The sequence below is a fragment of the Tinamus guttatus genome, unplaced genomic scaffold, assembly GCF_059628265.1.
Source record: "Tinamus guttatus ecotype Peru unplaced genomic scaffold, ASM5962826v1 Tinamus_guttatus_pri_ptg000652l, whole genome shotgun sequence".
In the NCBI taxonomy this organism is placed as follows: domain Eukaryota; kingdom Metazoa; phylum Chordata; class Aves; order Tinamiformes; family Tinamidae; genus Tinamus; species Tinamus guttatus.
Window position 1 is genome coordinate 44,733 of NW_028289186.1, and position 25,488 is coordinate 70,220.

The 25,488-nt window shown below is 44.9% G+C and overlaps 1 protein-coding gene across 2 annotated transcripts; it reads right to left on the reverse strand.

The window, feature by feature from the left end:
- Positions 1–1,328: 1,328 nt before the first annotated feature.
- Positions 1,329–23,821, reverse strand: LOC104567637 (DDI proteasomal shuttling factor 2). 2 transcript variants are annotated; one of them, XM_088536206.1, is made up of 9 exons: positions 23,661–23,821; positions 17,628–17,757; positions 16,380–16,610; positions 13,706–13,832; positions 11,525–11,652; positions 10,875–11,003; positions 10,505–10,608; positions 9,895–10,084; positions 1,329–3,378 (listed from the first exon to the last, which is right to left on the reverse strand). In XM_088536206.1, exons 1-9 carry the CDS (start codon positions 23,796–23,798, stop codon positions 1,475–1,477), a joined length of 3,081 nt encoding a protein of 1,026 aa, XP_088392332.1. In that variant the 5' UTR covers positions 23,799–23,821; the 3' UTR covers positions 1,329–1,474. The 2 variants fall into 2 exon arrangements, with proteins under 2 accessions (XP_088392332.1, XP_088392331.1); XM_088536205.1 differs by lacking the exon at positions 1,329–3,378 and adding an exon at positions 7,381–7,596.
- Positions 23,822–25,488: the final 1,667 nt, after the last annotated feature.

Below are 25,488 nucleotides of genomic sequence, written 5' to 3' on the forward strand. Positions count from 1 at the left end.
TGTAGTTCAACGCGAAAGATGAACATTTTACACAAAGCCACTTAAGATTCGCAAGTAGGGTTAAATCAAAGTTCCTACTTCACATTTGGTATTGCGTTTCAGCCATGCTTTCCCTCCCTTCCTCAGCCCCAGAAGTATTTTGGGGCTGCGCAGAGCATCGAATAGCAGTTCAATACCTCTTAAAAAAAAAAAAAAAAAAAAAAAGCACCTGGAAAGGGCTTCCTACAGCAGAGCCTCGAAGGGTCGTATTCAGGCAGGCCTCTCAGCAAGGACATCCCAGAAGGCCACGACGGGTGCAATGCAGAAGCCGCAGCAGTGCGTTTGTTTCAAGAACCCTGTGCGAGCCCTTGCTCTTGAGGTATTAAACTGGTACCCCACAAGCCACTGAAGGCTTCCTGCAGTTTGCATTTGCACCGCAGAGGCTGCTCATCCCCAAATCGTTGAGATAAACTAGTGCCAAGCAGTTTTGCCCCCCTCCTCCCCTCCATTTCTCTAATCACACATCTGCTCAGCACATAGAGAATGCATCCTCTAAAACACAGAGGGGCAGGAGGGGGATGGACAGATGGGGGAGGACAAGAGCTGCAACATACAGTTTGTTTAGCAAGTTTATCAGTAAATATTTGCCTTAGGTGGGTGTTTGTTCTTTCATATAGGGAGGAAATGACTTGGACAAGGCTAGAAAACTGGAAAATATCCCCTTTTTCCTTTCCCCATGCTGATGTCTAACACCAGCACATCTTCAAAGAAGTTACTACATCTCTCATTTGTGATAGCACCAAGTTCTATCCCTTCTTCTCCCTACTGTAAACTTTAACATGCTGCCCCAAAAGCGCAAAGAATTTGGCAAAACTAGGCATCAGCTTTCAGTGCACACCACCAAAAATACGTGCTTAACGGACAAACCAACCAACCGCCCTCCACCTCGCTCACAAAGCATTACACAGCGTGAGACCTGTAAACATCTACCTACCTTCAGGAGCTACAGTAATTGTCAGCATCACATATGGACATTGGGTTATAAAGCATAGGAGAGCTAAAAATGGTTCAAATCCAGAGCCCGTTGGGACAAGCTCCCTTCTGCGCCTGCGTCGCCCTGCGCTCCGTACACACTTCTCATCTGCCTCCGGCTGCACTCGTGCACGGGTCAAATTCGCTTTGCGAGTGGTTTTGTGCTGGACAGGGCGGCAGCAGTGATCTTAATGGCTTTTGCTTTTTATTTGTAACCTTGGAACTTATTCTAAAATTGTACATTTAAATAAAAACATTAATTTTAATCCAGTATGCATCAAATGAATTAAAAACTATCCTGTCCACACAATGCTTTCTTTAAAAGGCCAAATCTAAAAAGTGAAAACAGAATAGACAAGTTACTTTGGCTGCAAATAATTCAAAAAATCTGGCTCAACATTCTGCTTGTGTGTGATGATGTATAATTTGTATAAGACACTCCAGTCAGCTACTTCATCTGCAGTTACGTAGGAACAACAATACCCTTGGCCAGCAAAATGAGAAGAGCAAGGTCTGCGTTTCCATCTGCCTGTTCCAAAGCTTCAAGAGCTTCCTGCATGGTGAAACCAGCGCAGAGGATCCGATTGATGTCGGCCACAGGGAAGGCGGGCGGTGGAGAAGCAGCGGAGGCGAGTTCAGAAGAGCCAGCAGGTAGGTGCAGCCTTGGTTCCTCAAACCCCCACGATGGCCATGGACCTTTGGGAGTTGAGGTGCTGCTTCTCCCAGGTGCTCCCGTGAGCAAGCTCTGAGTATCTTCAGACACATCTTTATTCAAAGTAGGTTTAGCAGAAACAGATGCATTTGCCTCTGAAGTCAGATTTGTTGGGTTCCTATCACATTCTGCCAAAATATTTGTCTGCCCAAAGCTCTGTTGCTGGTCAGCAGATGTCATGGCAGAATTCAGCATGATCAGATCACTCTTACCTGAAAGCTTCTGCATCTCTGTAACATCTTTTCTGCCAGCTGACTGTGTATGACTGATACATGTGACACAAACATTTTCTGCTCCACAATCACCATGCACTTCCCCCAGTGGTTGCTCTGCATTTCTATCTTCAGAGCTCTCCTTACTGAAGGGGCAGTTTTGTTCCTGGCTGTTTGGATCTACATCTTCATGCTTATCTTCAGGAAGCCCCTCCTGGTTTGCTTGTTCCTTGTGAGCTATTTCCAACTGAGAAACTTCTTCAGATGGGAGGATTTTACAATCTCCTTTGCGACTGATAATCAAGAGTTTGTGAAGCTCTTTCAAGGCTGATGCGAGAGAGAAATACGACTCTTCTGAGGATGCTCCTGGGTCAGTGTCCAGCTGATGGATGCTGGAGGGGCAAGAGCTATTTTCAGAGGTTAAATTAGGCAACTCATACTCTGCAGAAATTTCATTGGTGTCTTCAGACTGTAGCACATCACAAATGGAAACTGAATCATTCAAGGAGGAGTCAGACTTCAGTGACTCCACCTCCATAGAAGGAGGATCCGAGCTCACATCAGATACACTTCCATTCTCAGCCTGCCATTCCTGCTTGCTTGCTGAGCTGGGCACTCCAGCCAGACACTTCTCAGCCACATCTATTTCCATGAAGATTTCCGTGTGCATATGGCCACAAGATGCCAACATTTGAATCCTCTCTTTCATGCAGGAGACCCCCGCTTTCTCCACCCCATTTCCTCTCATTTCTGCAGGGGAGTTTTCTGGATGGATGCCTTTGCAATGCTCCTCTTCTGCAGCTGGTTTCTCAACCCCACCAACACCACGAGGACATTCTGGGTCAGTTGTCTCATTTTGTTTCTCCAGATGTTCATTCACTGGTTCTTTGCAGATCTGATAATCTCTGGGAAGCTGGTTCTTTTGTTCCTCCTGTTCTGGTACTTCTTTATTTTGCCCATGCTTAGCAGCAGCGTCAGCCAAGCTGTTTCCTGGTGTTACTTCTAAAGGAGGGTCCTGACCATGGCCTTGTTCTTTAGCGTTACATTCCTTTAGACTGTCAGCAAATGTTTCTTTGAGTGTGTTCTGTGAAAGGCAAGTTGGACTGCAACAGGTTACCTCCTCCGCCTGAAGAGAACCGTCAGTATTTGGCAAAGAAGCATTATTGGAAAGAGGCCGGAATAAGAGAGGATGTTCTTTTTCTGGGGATATCTGGCATTCACCTGAAGGCTCCAAGGACTTCATGGCTCTAGGATCAGTAGGCTCTGCGAGGCTAGATATGGGTGAGCAAATTGAAGCAGGGGCAGAGACGGAACGATCAAGTAATTGATTTGCGGGATTACAGATCTTGGAACTTAGTTCTGAAGACTGGACTGGATTTTGAAACCCATCAGAAGCTGGTAATGAGGGCTTTTCCAGTGAGGTAGTTTCTTTGTCACTATTCTCTATGTATAGAGAGAAAGAGAAAGTAGCAGTTAAGATGTACGAGACCGCCTTTTTTCCAAGTATTTCTATCTATGGAATATACGCTGAAAGGATAGTTTGCATATCAGCTTGACACATCATGTCCATTTGGAAATATTCAGCAGAGCACCACTCCATTTATTATTAGTGATTAAGAGTTGTCAGACTGTCTAGAGTGCTATTAACTAATGGCAAGGCCAGTAAGTACATACCAGCTGCAGACACTTAACTACTGACAACAAGAGACACAAGAAGCCACTTCCAAGGTGCTTGGAGATCTCACCACTAGAGGAAATTTAAACTTGAAAGTGAGTAAATATATCCAGAATCACTGAAAATGTTAATGAAAACCCAGAACCTCACTTAAGAGTCAGTTTTTGAAGGAGAGCAAGGTCTGTACTTCACTTCATGATATAGATAAGATACTCCAGCAGCATGCAAGTACACAGTATTTTTAGAGGAAGGCTTCACAGATGCTACACAGTGCATTATTGAAGCTTAAATAACTTTATATTTTCTTTTAGCCATAGCCTTTGCCTAAAATGAGAACACAAGCCAAGGAACGTCATTTTTTTCACCTGAATAGCAGGGCAGATGTGACAACGACAGCAAAGAAGAGTAGGAGTCAGAGCAATTGTTTGTTTTGCATTTTTCTGTGATATCTTAAGGTAAGCAGTGATTATAAAGCAAGATATTTAGAGGTCAACAAACATCCTTCATTAGATTATGCCAGCTTGAACTGCAATCGTTGATATAAAATACTTGACACTCACTCTGTTTATAAGTTAGTGTTACTCGCTGTTGTGTGGAAAGAAACTAGCTGCCAATTGGCATTTTGGAGGAAAGCCTCTGTTGAAGCATTTTCCATATAAGTGGGCAAAATCTTGGAGATTTTAACTACAGGACCCCAACAATTCCGGGAGCCTATATACTTTAAAAGTGAAAGACAGCTGTCTAGCAGATTTTCATGTAATTCAGACAGTTTCAGGTTAACATGCTCTGCAAAGAGTGCAAGATTTTCCAAGTATAGGAATTAGTAACATCAGGACTTACCTGGATCACTTCAGATCAGATAGCTATGCATGGCAGCTCATGCACACAATTTACTACTACTTTTTTGTAAAGTAACTAGTTAAATTGTTTAACTACTCCCATGTAGCCATTACAGGTTGAGCAGCATCTATTCAGTAAATTAAAGCCATTAGAAAGCCTACTATCACCAACTATTGCCCTACCTTTTAAAGTCTTTACACTTGCTTGTCACATAAAAACCCATATAACTGGTGAACTGGGGGGGTATGATTTGTGACATACCCGTGCTCCGTTGCATTAATTTGGACACTGTTTCTAATAAATAGTTCCATACAACAGCACAATGATGTTTTGGTTCAGCAGATCTGCTTTAATCTCCTTTTAGGAGATATGGTTATAGGCAGCATCTCATGCTGGTCCATTTTGTGCACGACTGCCCTGAACTGCCAAACAGTTTTAAGGAATTTGCTGTCTCCACTCAACACAATTTCAGGTTAAGGAACCAGAAGTGCTGTAGATAAATGAGTGATGCCTGCAGAGCAAAGAAAAGACTTGGAGCCCTTCCTCTACGGGCCTCCATCTTTCCCAAGAAACTCACATAAATCCATTGTCTATGCTCAAGCAAGGCAGATCTTTCTCCCACATGCTTAAATGAATGAGTTGATAATTTCAAGCCATGTGGGTTTCTCCCCAGTACAATTTAAAGCAGGGACAGCCCTGCTGCTGGTAGCGTGAAGGTAGTAGTGAAAGCTTATAAACTGACAGCTATAAATACCTGGTCTGTGGCCCACTCCAGCTGCAGTAAACACACACTACATGCATCAAGGCTTCTGATGTTCTGTTTGGATTAGGAAACAAATACAGCAAATTTGCATTAACATTCAAAGCACACACAACATGCATGGTTATAGCCCTGCAATTTCTCATCTTCCTCCCACAGCTGTCTGCAAAGAGCACCCTGTGCAGCAGGAGCTCTTCCCATTCACAAAAAAGGCATCCCTGCTTGCCACTGTTGTGTCTGGAAAATTCATCAAGTTCAATTTATCACATCAAAAAAATCTCTCTGTAAAAGGACAACTTAAACACTGTTTAACATTGTTTTGTATTATTTGCACTTTCAAAGTGCTCCGGGGGTGATACTACACACTTCATAAAATACATGTGGCAAAAGGCACACATCTAGCTCCATACTAGTCTGTCCTCCATACTGAAGGCAACAAACAGGAGCCGCGTTACAGGGACACCAGAGTCCCCCAGTCCTCCCAGCAACTAGTGCCTTGTCCTGTGACACTGTATGCAGGAAACCACAAGCAGATTTCAGCTTGCTGCAAACAGAAGGAAAAAGAGCCTGGGGTGAAAGATGTCAGAGACATCCCCAAAAGAAATTGCTGCTTAAGAGTAGAGCAAGCAAAGCAACAGCCAGAAGTCAAACAGAACTCATCGTCTCCTTCTCTGCATGGAGAACAGATGAATTACAGATCTTTGTCAATAGCACCAAACACTGGTTATCAGCAAAACCTAAGGGAATTTATCTTGCTAGTAAGTCTATACAGATATATCAGGTCTCATGCTTTCACTAAAACACTAGTATGGCCTTTGCTGCAATAGCACATACTCTTTTATTAAAATATGTAGGATTTACTTTGGCCAAAGATTTGCTATCCAATTCTTTGCCTTGTAGGATTTGTTTTACCACTTCCCTCCCTTTTCTCATAGGCCTCAGTGGTCTTAAAAATATAGTAGTTTTTCTACCTTAAGTCTTACTACTCTAAATTTTATTTTTTATTTTTAAAACAGATATACAGGCTTACTGGGAAGAGCTGACTAACCGTGCTCGTACGTACAGCTAGATTTGTCTGTGTTCGATATCCTGGAAGGAATCTGCCTTTCCGCCTCAGGTATTTGTTTCTTTTATTCTTCATTAGATAAAGATGGTGCATTACACGCTGCGATACAGCATCTCTGACAGATACCCTTTGGTGTAAAATAAAGTAGCAGATGCACGAAGTCATCCATCCGTTCTACTGGCTGTACATCTTGTTTTATGCAACTATAACAACTTGACAAATTTTGAGTATTAAAAAGCCAGAATCATCCTGCACATTTCCAGACCAATCATCTTCCACAAGGGTGGCAAGAAGGCTTCAGACACAGGATACAAATGAAAATTGGAGGTTTCTTTTTCCTCTTTGTACACAGTGATATTATGTTCATGCTCTCTGCTGCAAAACCAACTCTTTAGAGGGAGCAGACTTGTCCTTTCCTTCACTGGCTCTGTAATAAGGGTCTAATCAGTCAAATATGTCAAGGGATGATAGTCATTTAGACAGCAGAAGTAGCTGATACTCTGTCAAGTGCTCCTCAGCATGATCCTCATTGTCATCCTTCTCACAGGGTAGCTATGGGTGCCAAATCCTGGCCTTGTCAAGGAAATCAATCCAGCTAATGCTGGGAGCAAACTCTTCTCTGCAAAGGGCACTGGTGGGGATAAATTCCTCCCTACACTAGGAAAAATACTTGAGTTGCAAATAGGCACAGTGCCCTTTCTGGATTAAAAAAAACCCCAACACACGTGTGGGGTAGGTTGCTTGGAAATGCTTCCTGCCACACCAGCTTCAGTGTTTTTTCCTGTCATTTTTAGGAGTTTTTCCACCATCACTGAGCTGTTACCAGTCTGGGGGAAGGAGGGGGAAACCAAACATTTGCATATTGGTTGCTTTAAGAAAATAAATAAATAAAGTTCTCAAACTTGAGGCAAACGTGGAAGGTCTAGTAGATCACAGTATTGGGCAGAATGCTCTTGCTGTACACAGAAAAACATGGGGACACCTCCACCTCGGCTGCTTTTTGCTCAGGCATCAATACACCCACAGGCCAGCTGACAAAACCCATGAGCCAGGCTAAAGGGGGCTGCAGTGACTGAATAAGGCTCAACAATATGTAATCCAGGCGCACTCAAAGGAGAACTTTAATAGCCTAGTGATGTACACAATTATTTCTGTTGTACCATCTACGAAAAAGCAGCAAAAATTCAAGCTGTTATAAAAGAACACAGGTCTTGTGGGGAGCCGAGTCTCTTGGCGCTGCACTATATCCACTCTCTGTTTCTGCCTCTGTTCTTGTTTCCTGTTCTTTGACTTGGTTTTCTTGGTGCCATCTAGCAGCAACTAAGAGTTTTGGAAGAGAGGAAGAGGGCATATATGTTAATACTTGGACATTTTAAGATACAGCTAACAACTATCTGTGCGCAAGAGGCTTGTGATGTATTTTAGGATTTATATAGAGTCAACCTAAGCAAGCTCCACCCTCATCTTGTTCATTTGTGTTTGAGAAGCACTCAGTGAAAACACAAAATGCTTTTTCTAGTCTAAGACTGGAATCTTTCACATTCCTTTAGGGCTCAGTATCAACAGACTGCTATTAGTAGACTGCTGATTAGCCTTAGAAGCCACATGGCCTTTCCAACTGCACTGGTACATAAGCAGCTTTGATTTCAATCATTTTAGTTTTTTTTTGTTTGTTTCTTTTGTTTTGTTTGTTTGTTTTTAATTACTGTAAAGAACTTGACTCAAATTCTCCAATGGTAAAGACCCACATATTTCAGATTAGGATTTTTCAGATTTGGTTTTTATTCAACCCTTTCAGATGACAACCAAATCCAACCATGGTGTCCAAAGATGATCTTAAATGTCAAGATATTGCCAGGGCAGGGTGGGGGAGAAAGAAGTCAGCCTTGTCTACATCAAGCTCAGAATTGAATGGGAGAGCTAGTCTACATTTTTCTGTTGCAGGTTACATGGAACTAGCTCAAGTAACCAAGTCTGATCCTTAGGTATATCAAAAGCTGACAGCAGCAAGGCTAAAGCTGTTTTACACTGTGTTTCTGTATTTACTGCAGCTTGACTTAAAGAGCCTTCAAATTTGACCTCAAAAGTCAAACGTGCAATGAGTCATTGAACTGCTTCCTTAGAGACAGGCCTTCTTCTGGAGGTGTCTGCAGCCCTGGAAATCTTAGTCTTAAGAGCGGAAGAAAAAAGTCAAAGGCACAAATGGGCACAGTTTCATCCCTTCCTTAAAGTAAGCGGCTGTAAATTTTTGGACTATAGACAGCAAGTATTAAAGAAAAAATTAAGTGCATTATAAAAGCAAATCTGAGCAAATCTTCAGTTTTAAATATGGACAAGTGCTTTCACTAGTGTCTGAAAAGATAGCAATAAAAATAAGAAAACCTGTCAGCTTACATACAACCCAGCAAAGACTTTTGGGTTTGCTGTGGGAAAAAGCATCTTACTGCATGCTTTCAAAGAAAAAGGTAGGAGAAAAACTCCAAACTCAGTTTCCCTTTGAAACCTTTCCCTTTTGAAAGTATTATCTTTTTGTCAGTTTTGAAGGAGGCCTAAGGAGCACATTTTGTGAGCTATTCACCATTCCACTGAAAGAATGGAAAATACAAAAGTGACAATTTCCTTTAATCAGAAGTATATGAAGAAGAGTTAAAAAGAAAATCCACAGCTTGGTTAATAGCTCAGCTTTCAGCTATTTGAGATCTCCACTTAACTAAACTGCTATGTAGCCTATGGCTTCTGGAGGCACAAGGGACAAAACTGAGGGGGAAAATTCTTTTTGTAGAGCGCCTATACCAAGCGGATGGCGTGCATGAAGATGTGAATTCAGCTGCCTCTACTGAATGAATAGGAAATAAGCTATTTAGAGCAAAAGTAATCTTCAATAAAAGCAGCAATTTATCTTCCAGGGGCACAAGCACATTCTTTGGAGAATGCTAAAGAAAATGCTGAAACAGGAATGCTTTGAAAAAGTCTCATGAACTCATATTGTCCCAGAGCAAATAAGTGGGCAAGTAAACACATTTTACAGAATTGCGTAGCTCTTAAGCAACTGGCTACAGAGGTGCCTTCAGATCACTGTGCATGGAAAGCCAAAATAGCTGCCAAAAATGGGTATTTACTTATCCACCAGATTTGTACTTGTTCTTAAGGCTCCCGTGTTTTTATATGCTGGAGCTGCTAAGAACAAGATCACAGAAGTTGCCACAATGCTGTACTTCTGTGATTACTAAAATATCACCTAGCTGACTCACATCCCTGGCTAAGCACTACAATTTGAACCAGGTGAACAGGCACCAGAGGCATTAACTTGTGCCCACATCTTCAAAGACCAAGAGACCAGAGGTAGTAGGAAGTTGCAGAGAACACAAATGAAACAGCAAGCACCCCCAAATGCCTTCATGCTGACAGATGCTGCTATGCTGCAGGACAGAGAGGTGCAATTAGAGGCTGTGAGCAAGAAAGCACCATTCCCTCCACTACTTACTCACTGACACTGCATTAGATTACATTAGGTTACATCCACAGAAGCCAAGGGGCTTCCCAGTGACTGCTAACAGACATCCTGACACAGAGCAAAAAAACTGGCAAGCATCATTCCAGCGGGGTTCCCTGGGGTACCTGCTTCCTCTACAGACTTCTGTATTGCTTCTGCCAGCTCTTGGTCAGCAATCTCCTCCGATCGCATGTCCTCCCGCCCAGCTCCGTAAGCCAGCCGCGCGCATTCCGGGAGCTCGCCCTCGGGGAGGAACGTGGTCTGCGAGCCAGTGGTGCCGATCACCAGCACGTTCTTCTTGAGATCAATGGAGCACTAGGGGAGAGCACCAAGACACAGGGGCTACGTAAGAACCAGCTGATTGCAAAAGAAAAAGGAAAAACAGCAGGTTAAACAATTTACTTCCAATAGGAACAGCTCACAGACACAAAAACAAAAGTAGGACGAGAGCTTCAGCTGTAGGCAAGGGCCCACGGATGCCTTCATTTATAACAAGTCATTCTGTTTCAAAGATTTGAGCATCTCTGTTCAGAGCAAAAAAAAACTTCAGGAAGCAGCCAGACACCATACAGGCCCGTGGACATACATCATGGCTACATCTTCCACAACTGACTGGAAGATAACCCACCGCTCTCACTCCAAAAATTCTAGGAAGTTTAAATGTGGCATAAATGCCATTCCTGCAGTGATTGACATGGAAGAGCGAGGAACTGCTTCGAAACGGCTTGTTACTACCTGATGTCTCTTAAGCATATCCAGTCCTAGAAGCATGTCCATTGGCTGCTCTTCAAGGATGGAGAAGGAACATGCCAGGAAATCCCCTTCAATCTGAACCTGAGCTGAAAGGCAAGGAAGATAAGTTACCACCCCACAGGCTAACACTTTTCATGCCAAATCAAAATCTGCAGGAGCTCAAAACTCCCCTCAGCTAAAGGGCTAAGAAAAGCACTAAACTGAACAGAAGCCAGATTACTGTGCCCGAGTCAAATGAACATATATCCAATGTAATTTTATTTTGCTCTGGGGGAGTTTATTATTCATAGTATCAAATTAGAGGCTATCAAAATAGCATTAAAGCTGCCCCAAGAAGCAGGTCTGTGCTTACCTAAGTGCACTCTGCCAATGATCTTCTGTGTCCCCACACCCTTCGCAATGCCAGCCCACCGCCGATCTACCAGCCTCATGATGTTGCACCTTTCAGCACAAGATTGGCTCATAATGGTCATCTGGGCACCTATCAACAAGAGAATTTAGAGTTACGAATCCCCCTGCTCTTAATTTATGCCATGTGTATGCCCAGAGACAAGCACGGACAGTAAAGTATATATTGCTGTTGAGCTGGAATAACCCAAGTGCTTTCCCTTTAAAGTTGTGGATGGAAAGAACAGCTCTAAGGGCAAGCAAAAATCATCTGCAAATTGAAGGCACACATTTGGCAGGGACCTTTCTAGCACTGCAAGCAGCAGATACCAGAAATTTCAACCAAAGCCTTGACCCCGGGGGTTCAATCACTCGTCTGCAGTGTTTCCCAAAGCATCTCAACAATTGGCTCTGCCTTTCAAAACATCCAGAATGCTCTCAGATTTTAATTAGATGCTTTAGAAGGGGAAAAAAAACCCCACAAGCCTTTAACATCAAGCTTCACTACTACAGAAAGAAAATATTTTACGTTAATTTCTGGAACATTTACTGTCTCCTTCAATAAGCCAAAGGAGGGTATGCAGCAACAAGTTAAGATGTAGGTAGGCAATTCACCTGAGTCCACAAAGGCTTTTACTGGGTGTCCATTGACTTTGCAGTTGATGTACAGCATCACCACCTGGCCAAAACTCTCAGGAGCCTCCTCCATTGCTATTGTCATATTTTCTTCAATATTTTGTTGCCTAAAAGGAGAATAATGGCAAAAGAAAAAAAAAAAAAAAAAAAAGACGGACAGACCTCTTTCCAGCAAACCAGTAATTTAATGAGCATCCTTCTGATTTGCAGACAGCTCTGGTAATCCCACCTACTACAGTCCATCAAGTTACAAACAACTTGTTTAAACCACAGACTTGTTCATTAGCTACACATAGCTTTAGCAGAGGAATTGCTAGCAGTGATTGTCTTAATCCAGAGATACCAGGTCATTTCCCAGGAGGGACAAACACCATCCCTTCCAGGGCCTCACAAGTCACACTACAGCATTCAGCACCCAAGACACTTGCACCTCCCAGACTTCTGCTTGTCATCAGAGGGCTGGCCTGGAGAACGGGTGGGAGAAACACCGCATGCTTGTTAGTCACTCTAAAATAAAGCAGCGAGTGCACATGAAGATGTTGCCAGTAGCTACAACGCTGGAATCCCACACAGCAGCTGAGTGTTAAAATCTTCCAGCGCATCCCTGGCATCTTGTCTTTTGCAGGCATGAGGATAGAAGGCGATCAGCAAATCTGCACAGAGGACACATGATGATCACAAGCCCTCGCTGCAAATGCCAGCCTACAGGAAACACACTTGAGAACCCTGTTGCTGGCCTTGCAGTAATCTTGAGAGTGATGGGATCAGCAGTGACTGCATCTGAAATAGCTCATCTATTCAGAAAAAAAGGCTTTTAGCTCTAAAGCAATTTCGACTTCCCCCTCAGTAGGTGACAGGAACTAAACTCTTCTCTTGCCTTTATGCAGGCTGGAGTCACCTTCCCAGAATGAGACAGGTAGATAGGGTTTCTTTGGGGCTAAGAGGGCAGGCTTCAAATACAACAAAAATCAAGCAGTATCAGAGACCTGGTTTTCTTGGGAACTAAAGCACCTTGCTTTGCTGCTACTAGTCCACTCTGCCTTCAGGTACTCATGAAACAACTTGAAGAATCACACATTATACTGTCTCTTAATATTTATGTTTAAATAGGATCTACTACAGTGGTGGCTCTTCAGTTTAAGCCTTCTTGTTAAAAGTATTATCCCTTTTTTCTCTCTCTGCTTGACATTGATTCTACTACAAAACATGTAAAAATTGAAACACATCTTGGAAAGGCTGTGTGTGAAATCTGGGGACTGTAGGATGCCCAAACTGAGCAGCACAACCTTCAGTACCTCATCTTCATTCCTCCCAATTCTCCATCTCTGAGAGAAGGAAAGTGCTCCTGCACCTCTGAGTTTTGCTATCTCTAAATAGCAGTGCAGAAAAATAATGCATAAATAGTAATCATTTATCTTGCAGCAACACCCTGTCAGTCATAATGCAAAAATTCACTTATCACAAATGAATTTTGGTCATGACCAACTAGAAGTCCATACAAGACAGACCCTTCTGTATCAGGAAAAACACACCAGCCACTCTCTGACTCAAGGATTTATCAGTCCATTTAAGAAGTCAAGGCTCAGCCCAGTGCAATTACATTTGTAAGACAGAAAGGAAGAACAAACATCAACAAGCAGAACATCATTTCTCTAGAATGACTCTCTTGACAGCAGTGAGGTTCAGAGCCTGGAATTAGCCAGCAGTACAAAAACCACAGTTAACAAGTGAGAAAGGATACCACATCGCTGTGCAAAGAACTGGGTTAAGAGACCTGCGAGGGCCCAGTTCTCAGCTTTAAGAGATGTCTAAGGCACGTAAGCACCATCTCTCAAGAACATCTTTGCTAAGCACTTTCTGTCTGTGCTCTTCACAGACTTCAGTGTGGCCCAGTAGCCTCCAGGCATCACTGCTGCAGCTCATGCTCTGTGCAGGATTTATCTACAAGGATGGAATGTGCCTGTAGATTCCCATCTCCAAACTTCCCACAGGCAAAGGTAGCCCTAGATACCTCTCCACAAGCAAATAGCTGTCTTAAGACAACTTCTAAATACATTTTCTTGTGTGCTTCAGGGAAAAAGCACCAGGCTGCCATGGAAGTTCCCTGGAAAAGAATTCCCTAAGGACTTCCAGAGCCTGTGTGTGACTTTGATTTGTTACCTTATGTCTTCTTCTATCTTGGCCTGCGCCTCAAGATCGAAAGGGTCAGCTGAGTAGAGTCGAATCCTCTCTTGCTCCCGCCGGGCTCGGTCCTGCTGTTGCTCCACCAACACCCTGGTGAACTTCTCTGCCAGTAACAAAGAGATACAGAAATGCTTTTTACTGGAAATTACTCTTTAATTCAACTCCTGGCATACCAAGCTTTTTGTTGTTTGTTTTTTAATGCCAGTACACGCTCAGGGATAGAATGAGCAACAGTTGCAAAAAGCCTCCTCTGAAGGCAGTATGGATGGACCCCAAAGGACTGGTTACAAACTTGGGAGCCTGAGAAGACGAATGAAAAACTGCATGGAACTATTTCTCCTTTCCCCGACACCCATAGTGACACTGAGTGCATTTCCTTGCACGTATGGTTTTCAAATAAAAGGAAAACTGAAAACATGAAGGCATCACTCTCTACAAAAAGTTGCTATTAAACCCCCAGTTTGTTATTCTCCTGCAGCACACATTGCCTACACGACGCTTGGAGAGCCCATCTGCAAAAAGAGCAGATAAGGTACATCCAGAGCAGAAATTCTGAAAGCAGAATTTGAACATGAGCTTCTAGCCTGAATCAGACAAGCATTCTGAGAAGTCTTCAGACAATCTCTCTTTTTCACTGAGGAGAAAACAGGCACAATAACAGTAATACTCTTTTTTTTCACTTGCTGATACCAAAGCATTTTACAGATGGCAGCAGTTTTTACACCTGTTTGCAAAGAAGCAAAAGCATCTCAGTTAAGAGTCTCAGGAGCACAGAGATAGAGCTAAGAAACCACAATTCTAAGATCTACAAGAACTGATTGCAAAAATATATTGTACTTCTCACTCAGCAAAATAACTGTAGATTCAGCAATGAGCAGAAACAAAATTATTAGACATAAAGATTAATAACACTTACTTCAAACCCGAACAGCATGGGCCAAAACACAGATATTTTCATCCCTAAAGCTAAGTTTCCACCACTGTAGTCAAGAGGAGCAAGCAAGGCCACTTGCTTCAGGAAATCTAGCCACACTTCCTAATGACACAACTTCTTAGAAACTTATTTTTGGGAAAGACTTACTGTTTTTTTTAATGCTTGAATCTCATCACATACATTCATAAGAGTATTTGGCTATAAAGTAAGTTCTGTAAACACATGAGGTTGTGCTTTTGCTTGAAGTAATGCTGTTCCTATAAAGCAGCTCTTGGGCTCCAAGTCTGTTACATGCTTAAGAAAGCACTGTCCATGTTTTGATTTTATGTTTTGATTTTTTCAACTGGGCTTCAGTGCAGCAGGTGCCTTCTAATGTGCTCACAACACAGGCAGTGTGAGTATGTGGCAAGAATCTATGCATGGACATTAGGGCAAGGGCAGGATTGGATCTGTGCCCAAATACACACTGCTGACAGTGCAGCCAGATAAAACTGCTTCTCCTAACATTGCATTGCAGCAGTTTGGGACTGAAAATGCACACCTGAATCAAAGTTTAATGTGCATAGCAGGCAATAAAGCTTAGCAGATGAGCCAGTTCTGGGTATCTTGAGCTTAACTTCTATTTCCCGTGCCAACACCAGCACATTCTTCTTAAAGAAAGGTATGTCTCTTCTGAGCTACAGACACACAGCTCAAGAGGTGAGAAGAACCTTTAGAAAGCAAAGGAAATCTTTAGCTCCCTGGATACGAGCTAAAGTCAGAATAAACATGCAACAGGCCAACCACATCCATGCAAAGTCCCTTGTAGCTTCATCTGACTAAGGAAGAAATCATTAGGATTTATCTGCAGAAGTGCATGTGTGGGGGGGAAAAGATCACTAGAAACCCCTCTTCTTCCTTCAACTCTCCAAACTGGACAAGATATATTTCCTAACTGAAATAGCTTCCTAGCTTCCAGAGGTTGACAAACAATCTTTTAGTCACCAAAATCACTCCATCTTTATTCCAAAAAGAACACTATCAGAGCTCAAAGTTTCATCAGATGAGGAATGAGGCAGCAGGATCAGCTACTCGCCTTCAGGGAAAGTGAGGGACACCATACTGTAATTTAACTGTGCTATAATGTGACCAAAATACATAACAACTTTCAAGTTTTTTAACTTGTGACAACTTGGCAACAGTGTAGCTATTGGAAAAGCTCCCTAAAGAAACCAGGTACTTCTTCCTTAAACCATCCAGCATTGGGACAGACACTCCTTTTCCTCTCTTTTTCTGCAGCCTACTTCTTTAGCAACTGGTATTACATCATCTTGCTTCCTTGGAGGTCTGGGGGGCAGTTCTGGGATGCAGCCAGAGCAGCACCACTACAGAGAACCGTTGCATTCAGGGAGTCTTAGTGCAGAAAACAAGCTGAGCTGCTCTTGCTCGTAGAAAGAATTCATCTGTCCACCTGACCTCCCATAGTGGGGAACAGAGGATATTCAAAAAGCTAAGTGGGAAGAACAAGCAAAGCTGTTACTGGACGTGGCCTCATCTGAGGGAGAAGTTTGCCTTCAGCATTTCCAGCTAGTATTTTTTTTTTTTTTTTTTTTTTTTAAATCAGCCTTACCAGTGTGTTGCCAGCGAGTGATCCAGCTAGTTAAACAGTTGTGACTGCCTTTTATTAGAACGGAGCTCAAAGATTTAAAACCATCTCATGCTGAAAAACCAACTTACCAAGGTCTCCGCTGAGGAGCGCCTCGGCTAGAGGCGGATTGCGCTCCTTCAGCAGGGACAGCTCGTGGGGATTTGCCAGCAGCATCTCCCGTAGCAAAGCTGGATTGTCCAAACCCTGAGGGAAGGCAGGCGCATCCGGAGGCGACGGGCGGAGGGACTGTGCTGGTGGCCGCCGCTGCTGCGTGGATGTCCCAGGAACCGCAATGCTGCTGAAGTCTATCCTAGGCAGACCTGGAGGGGAAAGGGGCCAGGTTCATATTTGCAACTACGCTTAAAAAAAGCAGAGAAAGGATGGGTAGGGCATAATGCTACAATATTTGAACAGGCCTTTAACTAGAAATCCACATCAGAGGGCTTCACCAAAACACTGCCACATGCTCAGGTTATTAGGTTAGGAATGCTAGCACACCCTTATATAGGTAGCCTCCTTTTCAGCAGTGCACTTGCTGAATCACAGACTGGTTACTTCCAGCTTTGCAAATGCAAATATCACACAGAGATCACAAGGCTAAGCCCGTGTCTCTATGGCACTTCTGTATCTCTCAGAAAAGATTAAAAAAAAAAAAAGTCAAGACTAACATTTCTGCAGACCTGCATTGCAGGTATCAAGCCTCTAGCTAATGCAGGAGCATCAGAACCTCCACTGCTGCTCCCAAGCCCTTCCTACAGCCAGGAGTCACTGGCTCTTTTCCAGGTCTACCTTTACGGTGGGGATTTGCTAGAAGTTACTGCAGCAGGAAACACAAAGACAGGGCTCCCCTCGTACATTACGGATTTAGAAGAATCTGGCTTGCATGCATCATCGCACGACCAGGTTTGTTCAGATCCAGCTTCTCTGGCTTTATGTCACAACACAGATGCAGAGCACACGTCACATCAGCCTTTTAATGAGTCTGAGCTGCACAGACTGCATGTTATTGCACCGTTATATGGCATGGGAAGGGCATCAGCAGTCTTAGGAAAATCCACAAGTCTTTGCAAAACATGACTTTTTCTGAACGAGCTACTTCTTTTCCTTTGCCTACCCTTCCTCAGGAAAACTGACTTTTTTTTTTTAAGAATAAAAAACTCATTAAGGAGTAAACCCCTGTACTAATTTAAAAACAACATCCTCTGCCTCATTTCCAGCCGCTCGCATTTCCGAATGTTTTTGCCCAGCACAGTACTAAAGGAGGCAGAGTTCACATCTGACAAACCCCAACACCTTTGCATGTCAAGAGCAAAAGTTTCACCTAAGTTCCTTCTCACCTGGAAAGTGGATCGGAGGCCGCGGCTCTACGTTCTCCTTCTGTCGCAAGATCACCACGTCACCGTCCTTCAAGCCATAGGAGGCCAAAGATCTGCTATTATCAGTTAGCGGTCGCTCTGCATAGACAATCTGTTCACAGAGAGAGGGCAGTGAAAAGCAGCACAGGTGACAAAGCAAAATGCCAAGCAACACAAAACAAAACTCCAAGCACTGTATTATTTGCTCTATTTTTCAGGAAAGCATTCCAGTTGCTGCTTTGGAGCCACCTCAAACTTCAGAACAGAAGATCAGCAATTCTCATCTGAGGCTCAGACAGGCCCAGCCAATGCAGCACTAGGCTCAGAGAAAGACCTCAACACCCAAGTGGCTGGACAACCACAGAGAATTAGTCTTACAGAAATCCAGTAATGGTTCCAATAGCTCCAAAATCCAATAGCTCTGAGAGGTGCTGATCTCTTAGAGACCAAGATATTTAAAGAGAAGAAGGCCTTGCATCAGGTGCATTTGCCACACATTTCTAGTCAATTGAAGCTCTACGATTACCCAAGTCATGGCTGTTTCTTAAAATGTTATCCCCCTACGTCAACATCTATTGACCAAGGACTCAACTGTAGACGTGCACACAGTGCTGATCAGGGTAGACACTGGACTAGATCATCTATAGATCAATGATCTCTGCCTTTATGCACAACTTGGCTCCCCAGAATAACCAGTTTTAAAGAAACTCAGCTCTTTGCTCAACAGTTTCTCATTTTGATGATGTAACTCCATGTCAACGCAAAGGCTTGGCACCTGAAACCTACCAAAATACCACTCCTGAGGTTGTCCCAAGCAATGCATTACATGGACTTAAGTTCCTTTGAACATAAAATACAAAGTCACTTTTTTTTCTTGAGTCAGATTATTGCAACAGAAAGCATAACAAGAGGTACAGAGATTAAACTATAAAAACTTATCGAAATAAAAATGAATAATCTTCTTGGGAACTTTTCTATAAGCATGAGATCTGTAGTACCTATAAATGCCCCAAATTACTTCTGTATTTCCCTTGAAATTTCAAGGGGCAATTGCTGCAGATGAATACCATCACCAGGACCACTGTGCTACATCCGACACCTGAATTGTGAGATAATGGGCTCCTGGCCCCCCAAAACTGTTTTGATTTAGCTGAAACATAACACAGATAAATATACCCGTTAAAAGAAGACTCCTGCTAAATACAGGTCTTGGGCATCCCAGAAACAGTATCTGCTGAGCAGTAAGATTTTTATGCCTTTATCAAAGCACAATGGGACTGGGTAGATGAGTGCAACAGTCTCCTATAACCAGCAGGAACCCAAAACGAGAAGCACTGGAGACCTCAGCCTACCTCTATCAGGCATTACGATTGAATTTCACATTTACCACATAGTTTGGCAAGACCATGTTTCTGGTCTGGAAAAGGCCACAGGTACAGGAACAACAGGTTTGCCACAGGTCAAGATCAGCACATATTGAGAAAAAACAACACCACCACCACCAACACGTGGCAGAAGCCCTTACAGGACTTGCTTGCATGGGCTGTGACTCTACCTGATGCTATTGCGACGGCTTCCCACGGACCCAGAACACAACCCGTGTTCAAGACAAGTCCACGACATCGATCAGCGTTGCATTAGTCTGCCTTGTGCAGCTCTAAGCCCAGATGCGCCCCTGAGCGAGGTGCATTAAGGCATACAGTGCCTATGCTGATGGAGACTTGCTTTGCAAAACATTACTGGCATTAGTAAAGCTAGCTGTGATAGGAGGAGTTCCCATGAATAAAACCCCATTTTATTCAGTTGCATCGGGGACCACAGACAATACAAGCTTAGAACAAGCCTGAGCTGCACATGTGAATCCTGAGTGACAGCTTCTCTGGGCAGAGGCTCTGGAAGACACAAGTTGATCGGTTTAAGTGGGGGGTTTACTTCTCGCCTTGCTGAGATTGGATTTATGAACATTCTCCTATAACACCTCAGACAACGAATTAAGCACACAGCACTATACATCCATTAGCAGCACAGCTTAATACACTCTTGATCCAATCCACTCTGCTGTTAAAATAAGCTAATCAAAAACATAGCAAAATTAAATTGTCTGGTTTGTAGCATGTTTTCCAAAGCAAGCTTGTAAGCCAGCCAGGTATTAGCCGTGAGCTTTTCTGTAGGTAATCAGTGCCCGGATACGACTCGCTAATCAGATTTCGCACAATGTCACAGGGTAGAGCCTCCTTATGGAGCAAGGAATCTCAATCAAGAAATCAGCTGTCATTGAAATAATGTTTAAGCAGTAGGAAAATCCCTCTTTTAAAGCAAAACAACAACAGCAACAACAATCATCAAACACTTCAAATCTTAACCAGCATACTCACAAACTCCCAGCCTGTCACTCCATGCTAGAGGAGCACTGTCTCACTTCAGCTTCTATCTCTTTTATCCACAAAAATTACACTTGCTCTGAGCAGCAAAACGTGCTGCTGCTTAACTCATGTTGTTGAGATACGTGGAGGGTTCTTGTCATGTCTAAAGGCTACTTCCAATTCATTTGAGTGTGCTGTAACCCACTTCTGGCTCAAGAGTGGCATTTGGGACATCTTGGTATTTATAAGAGGCTGACTGGTATCACTTGAAGAGCAGCTGTCACCACTTCATTACCTGATACACTGACATGCCCAAGACCATTTGCTAGATACCACCATCAAGCTTCAAAATCACTCTGAATCCAGAATCAGTTAAGTCCTCCTGATGAGTTTTTAACCCAGATGTGGCTCCAAACTGTCTCTAACCCAAGATATACGTGTTTCCTGAAGTACAGTGTTCTATAAATCCTGAGCAACGCAAGAACTAGCTGTGAGAGCAGCTCTCCTAGTGGATGATGAATAGAGGGTTACCTTGCAATCCAACTCTTCAGGCCCAGCCCTCTAACCCAGCAACACGCTGCAACTAAACAGTCAAAACAGCACAGCTGGGCATAGCCAAGGTTGGAAATAAAAATTGTGCAAAGAAAAAGAAAAAGCAATAAAAAATGCACAGATACTATTGCACTGCAAGAACCACCCAGGAAAGCTCCCTCGGCAAGCTCTGCCGAGATGCTCCCCACGCTCTTTCAGGCGAGTGTGCACCTCCTGGCAGCAAAAATGCAACTGCAGCACCTCCGTGGCCGGGAGCCACATGGGTTTTCCCACTCTTGCCTTGCACGCTCTCCACAACTCCACCCTCTCCAACTGCCCTTATCATCACACCAAGAGTGGCATCCGTTATCTCGCAGCACCTCCTGTGATCCTCCACGTGCCTCGCTGCTTCAACCCTCTCCTTCATCCCGCTTCTCACGTTGTCTTTGGAACCAAGTGCTTCAGTTCTCACCTCAAACTACAGCACCATAAATTAATTTCACTGAAGAGCAGAGAATAAGATGCCGATTAACAGCTCGCACAGCCAAGCACTTCACACACAACATTGCTTTACTCCACTCTGCATGGTTCTTGCTCTTAAATGCATCTTTGTTTTGTGACAGGAACCAGATGTTGCACTTCTGAAGCAAGGTGCTTCTTGGTTCTTGAAGAAAATAAACTGCAGTAAGCCACAAAGTTTGGTAAATACAAAGGACCGAACCCAAATGACCTATTTTTGGAGCATGGTTTAAGCAAGCAAAATCCTATGCAATGAGCTGCACCACTGATTGCTTGTATTTTTATATGTTTTGTCAGAAAACCACTTTAGAAAGCTCACCGTGTAGAATCAGTAGGTAAAGCAGTAATAAATACATGGTGAGAAAGGATCAAAAAAAGGAAAATGGAAGAAAGCGGAGGTATTATGGAAAAAGTCAACCTGTGGTCAATATAATCACAAAACCCTGTAGCAGTTTAATTACAGCAGAGCAAGAACTCCAAGGAAGAGAACTCCCAGCACAAATAAGCAAGGAATTACATGACCCTTCATTATCCTAAAATAGATTTAGGGCCATCAGGTTACAATGATGCAAGACAGACAGATTGGAACAACGAGGTGTTTACACTGAGCACTCGGCAAGCTTTGAGTCGCCAGTGAGAAGCACCGGTGCGTTCCTGCTTGCTGGAGGCCATTCCTGTAGCTGGCAGCAACTGGGAATTTCTCTGCCTGCACTGGTCACAGTACAGATGATCAAGGGGAACTTGTGGTAGCACAGCAGACAGAAACCTTTATATGTTTATTCTCTTTCCACCTAGCAAGAGAAATATCAAGTGTTTTTCCTAAAGGAAACACCCTATACCCTTCACTTCCAACTCTTACTTTGGAGACCAGTTAGTCAATCCTTTTGTTTCTAGTTGTCTGGATTAACCAGTATAAAACTCTGTGTTAACGCTGACGTGATCCCCTTGCTCAGGAACTTCTCCAAGCTCTCCCAACACCAGCCGTTACCACCTGCAACTGTTCCTGGCATGTGTGAAACCCATGGAAGGTGGGAAATCCTCCCTCCAGCACTGGGGGGGGAACAGTCACCTTTTATCCTGCTTGCCAAGGGAGTAAAATAAAATGATTCACTGGAGAGGAGTTAGGGCAAAACAGTGAGGCAACCTAAGGAAGAGGCTTGCGCTTGGGTAGAGTGTTCAGAACCTGCTCTACAAGGGAACCACAGGGCTACCGATTCAGCAGGTTTCATTAACAATTGCTATTTGCCCAACTGGAAAAATAACATATTAATACAGGGCTTGGAAAGGGCTCATCCACCTAAACCAACATCCACGAAACTTCAGGAACTTTGGCAAGAGCCTCAAGCTGCTCAAAGCCATCGCTCAGAGAGGAGATGGAGCCAACGTCGTCCTGTCTGCCAACATGCCACCAGCTCATCTACACGGACAGAAATCACAAGAAAACCAGGCCCACTTCCAAACAGTGAGTAAACCTGTCCTGGACAGACAACAACCACCTCCAAGCCCACACCGCAGTCTGTTCTTGCATCTTGGCAAGCCTTGCACAACTCATTACAACGAAGCCCCAGGCTGGGGCTGCGCGGGGATCTTCACAGGTGTGAGCTCCTCTCACACCCGTGAAAAAAAAAAAGCCAAGAAGCTCATTTGGCCTCCCAACACCAGACTGAGGCGGCGGGAGGAAGGTGCTATGTGCAGTGCTATGTTGAAACTCTTTCCCCCACTCCCCAAAACCACTGCTCAGCGCTAAGGAGCCTGCAGCGGAGCAGCTCAACGTCGCAGCCCGCTCTCCGCTTCCAGAGCTGCTGGGCTGTTCCCCTTGCTTCCAACTCTTTCCTATCCAAACATCAAAACATGCCCAATCTCCAGGGAGTCACTAAAGCACTCTCCTTGCTTGCATCTTCTGCAGGCACAAGAATAGACTTTGCCTTCCCTGGTGAAATCCTGCGCAGACGTGGGACAAACTTCTACCCCAAGACTGCCAAGAACCAAGCAAAACCCTTTGCTGAAGGGGCGACAAGGTCCCTGCCGCATCTTTGACTCACTCCAGAGCCTCTCTAGAGGCAGAAATTTTCACTCTGCAGGAAAACAAAGCTGGAAGTTTCACACAGCATGGAAGAGGCCTCCGGAGAAGGAAACACACTAGCAAAAAATAACTCAAACTTGGGACAGGGCAAAGAGGCCGTGGCACAGCGAGTGAGTGGTCCTGGAGGCAGCTGGAGGTTCAAACGCTGCAGGAAAGGGGTCCTCCAAAGCCCTTGAGCAGGCAAGAGGGTGCAGCAAGGGGACAGGGATACCAATATGGGGCAAACGGGCAATAACGCCCCCCCTCCGGGGTCCTCGGGTGAGGGGGGACATAGAGAGCCCCTGGCCAAGAGGAAGGGGCAAAGACAGCAGGAGAAAGGGGGGGGTGCCCCCCGAGGACGCACAGGCCTTTCCTCCCCCCCAAAATCTCGGTGAAAACAGGGAGTCCCCGGGGGCTCCCCCAGGCCCCTTCCCGGGGAACGGCGGCTGCAGGAAGCGGGGTACACGATCCCCCCCGGGCCGCCTGGGACACGGCGGGCTCACCAACCCCCCCGGCCCGGTGCCGGCGGGCGGCGCTGACCTGGCTCTCGGCCGCCGGGATGCCGGACTCGAGCTCGCAGAGCGCGCGGAAGTTCTGCAGCTCGAAGTCGGCATCCACCTGCAGGGAGAAGGTGAGCTCGGTGCGGTCGCGGCGGAGGCAGAACACGGTGAGCAGCATGGCCGCCGGTCCCGGGCCGCCACACGCCGCCGCCGCCGCCGCACCGGCCGCCGCAAAGCGCCGCCGTCGCGAAAGCGCCCGCCCCCCGCCGCCAGAGGCCGGGGCGGAGCTGCCAATCACGCGCGCCCGGCCAATGAGCGCCGCCGCTGCCGCCGGGGGGCGGGGCCGGGGCCCACATGGCGCCGGGCGGGGCTGCCCGGGCGCGGCGCGCGCTCCCTCTTGCCCTCCCCACCCCGGGCTGCCCCCCGCCCCCCAAATACCCCTTGCTAAGGGGCATCCTGCCCCCCAAATGCCCCTGCCATAGGGTGTCCTGTCCCCTCCACTGCATCCTGCATGGTGGGGGGTTCTGCCCGTGAAATACTTCCCGCATGGGCATCCTGCCCCCCATCTCCCTGCATGGGCTGGTCTGCCCCTCCACAAACGCCCCGCATAGGTTTGCCCCCCCAAACACCACAGTTCTGTCCCCCAAACTCCTCTGCATGGGGCATCCTGCCCCCGCAAACACCCCTGCACAGGCTTTCAAAAGGCTAAATCCCTAAACAGCCCATCAGAAAAACAAGCAATTTAACAAGCAATTAAAATACCGTCACACAGAAAGTAGCAATACTGCCTTCTTAATACTAATGTCTTCTTTCTACTCACTATCTACTGCTAAAACTGCTTCCCAGAATGGTTCAGGAGATCATTTTCCTGCCAGAGCATCAACAATAGTTAGTTTTTTTGCCCTTCCTTTTTTATGTCAAGAATTTTATTTTTGATGACTGCCCTTTTTAGGGCAGTCTTCACCTCCTTGTTCTTCCAGGTATAGATGAGAGGGTTGAGCAGCGCTGTTGCCAGGGTGTTCAGAAGGGACACCATTCATATTTAGCAAGGCATGCCCACTGGTCATGGCATAAATAAATATGACTGCTCTATAGAGCAGGAGAAGTACCAACAGCTGGGCAGTGCAGGTGAAGGAAGCCTTCGGTCTCCCTGAAGCAGATGGAATCCTCAGCATGGTGAGGACTATGAGGGAGCAGGAGATGCTGGTCAAAATGGAAGTGCTGAGCAGAAGCATGACAGCAGCTAGGAAGATGAATCTTTCAATACAGGAAATGTCAGTGCAAGCCACATGCAAGAGTCATGCAAGCACGAAAGCCCAAAGGGCCCCTGGACCCAGTGCACACAGAGGTCATGAAGGACACATGAAAGCCCGTAGAGTCCCCCCAAACTGATGGGCATGTGTGGCCTCCCGGGGCCTCCGTGCGCACTGGGCCTGGGAGGCCCTATGGGCTTTTGTGCAGGCTTTCCTCATCCCCTACATATTTTTCTCTCTTGGACAATCATTCATTTCTTTTTCTAACACTAACATTTCTCATTTTCTTGACTGCTAAAATCTTTTTTCCTTACTCTCTAATATTGTCCTTTTTGTTCCTCTAATAATTCTCCTTCTCTCCCACCTAGAATTCTTTCTTACACCCCCAATCCTTCCTTCTCACCTGCCAATAATTCCTTGTTTCTCAATATAATGTCTCTTTCTCTCTCACTAACAATTTTCTCTTCCCACTTTATAATTCTTGTTCTCCTACACTAATAATTCTTTCTCTCTCCCCAATAATTCTTTTTCTCCATCATTATTTTCCCCCACCAATAATTTCTTTTCTCCGTCCACTAGTACTTCTTTCTCTTCTTCCTTATTCCTAACTTTCTC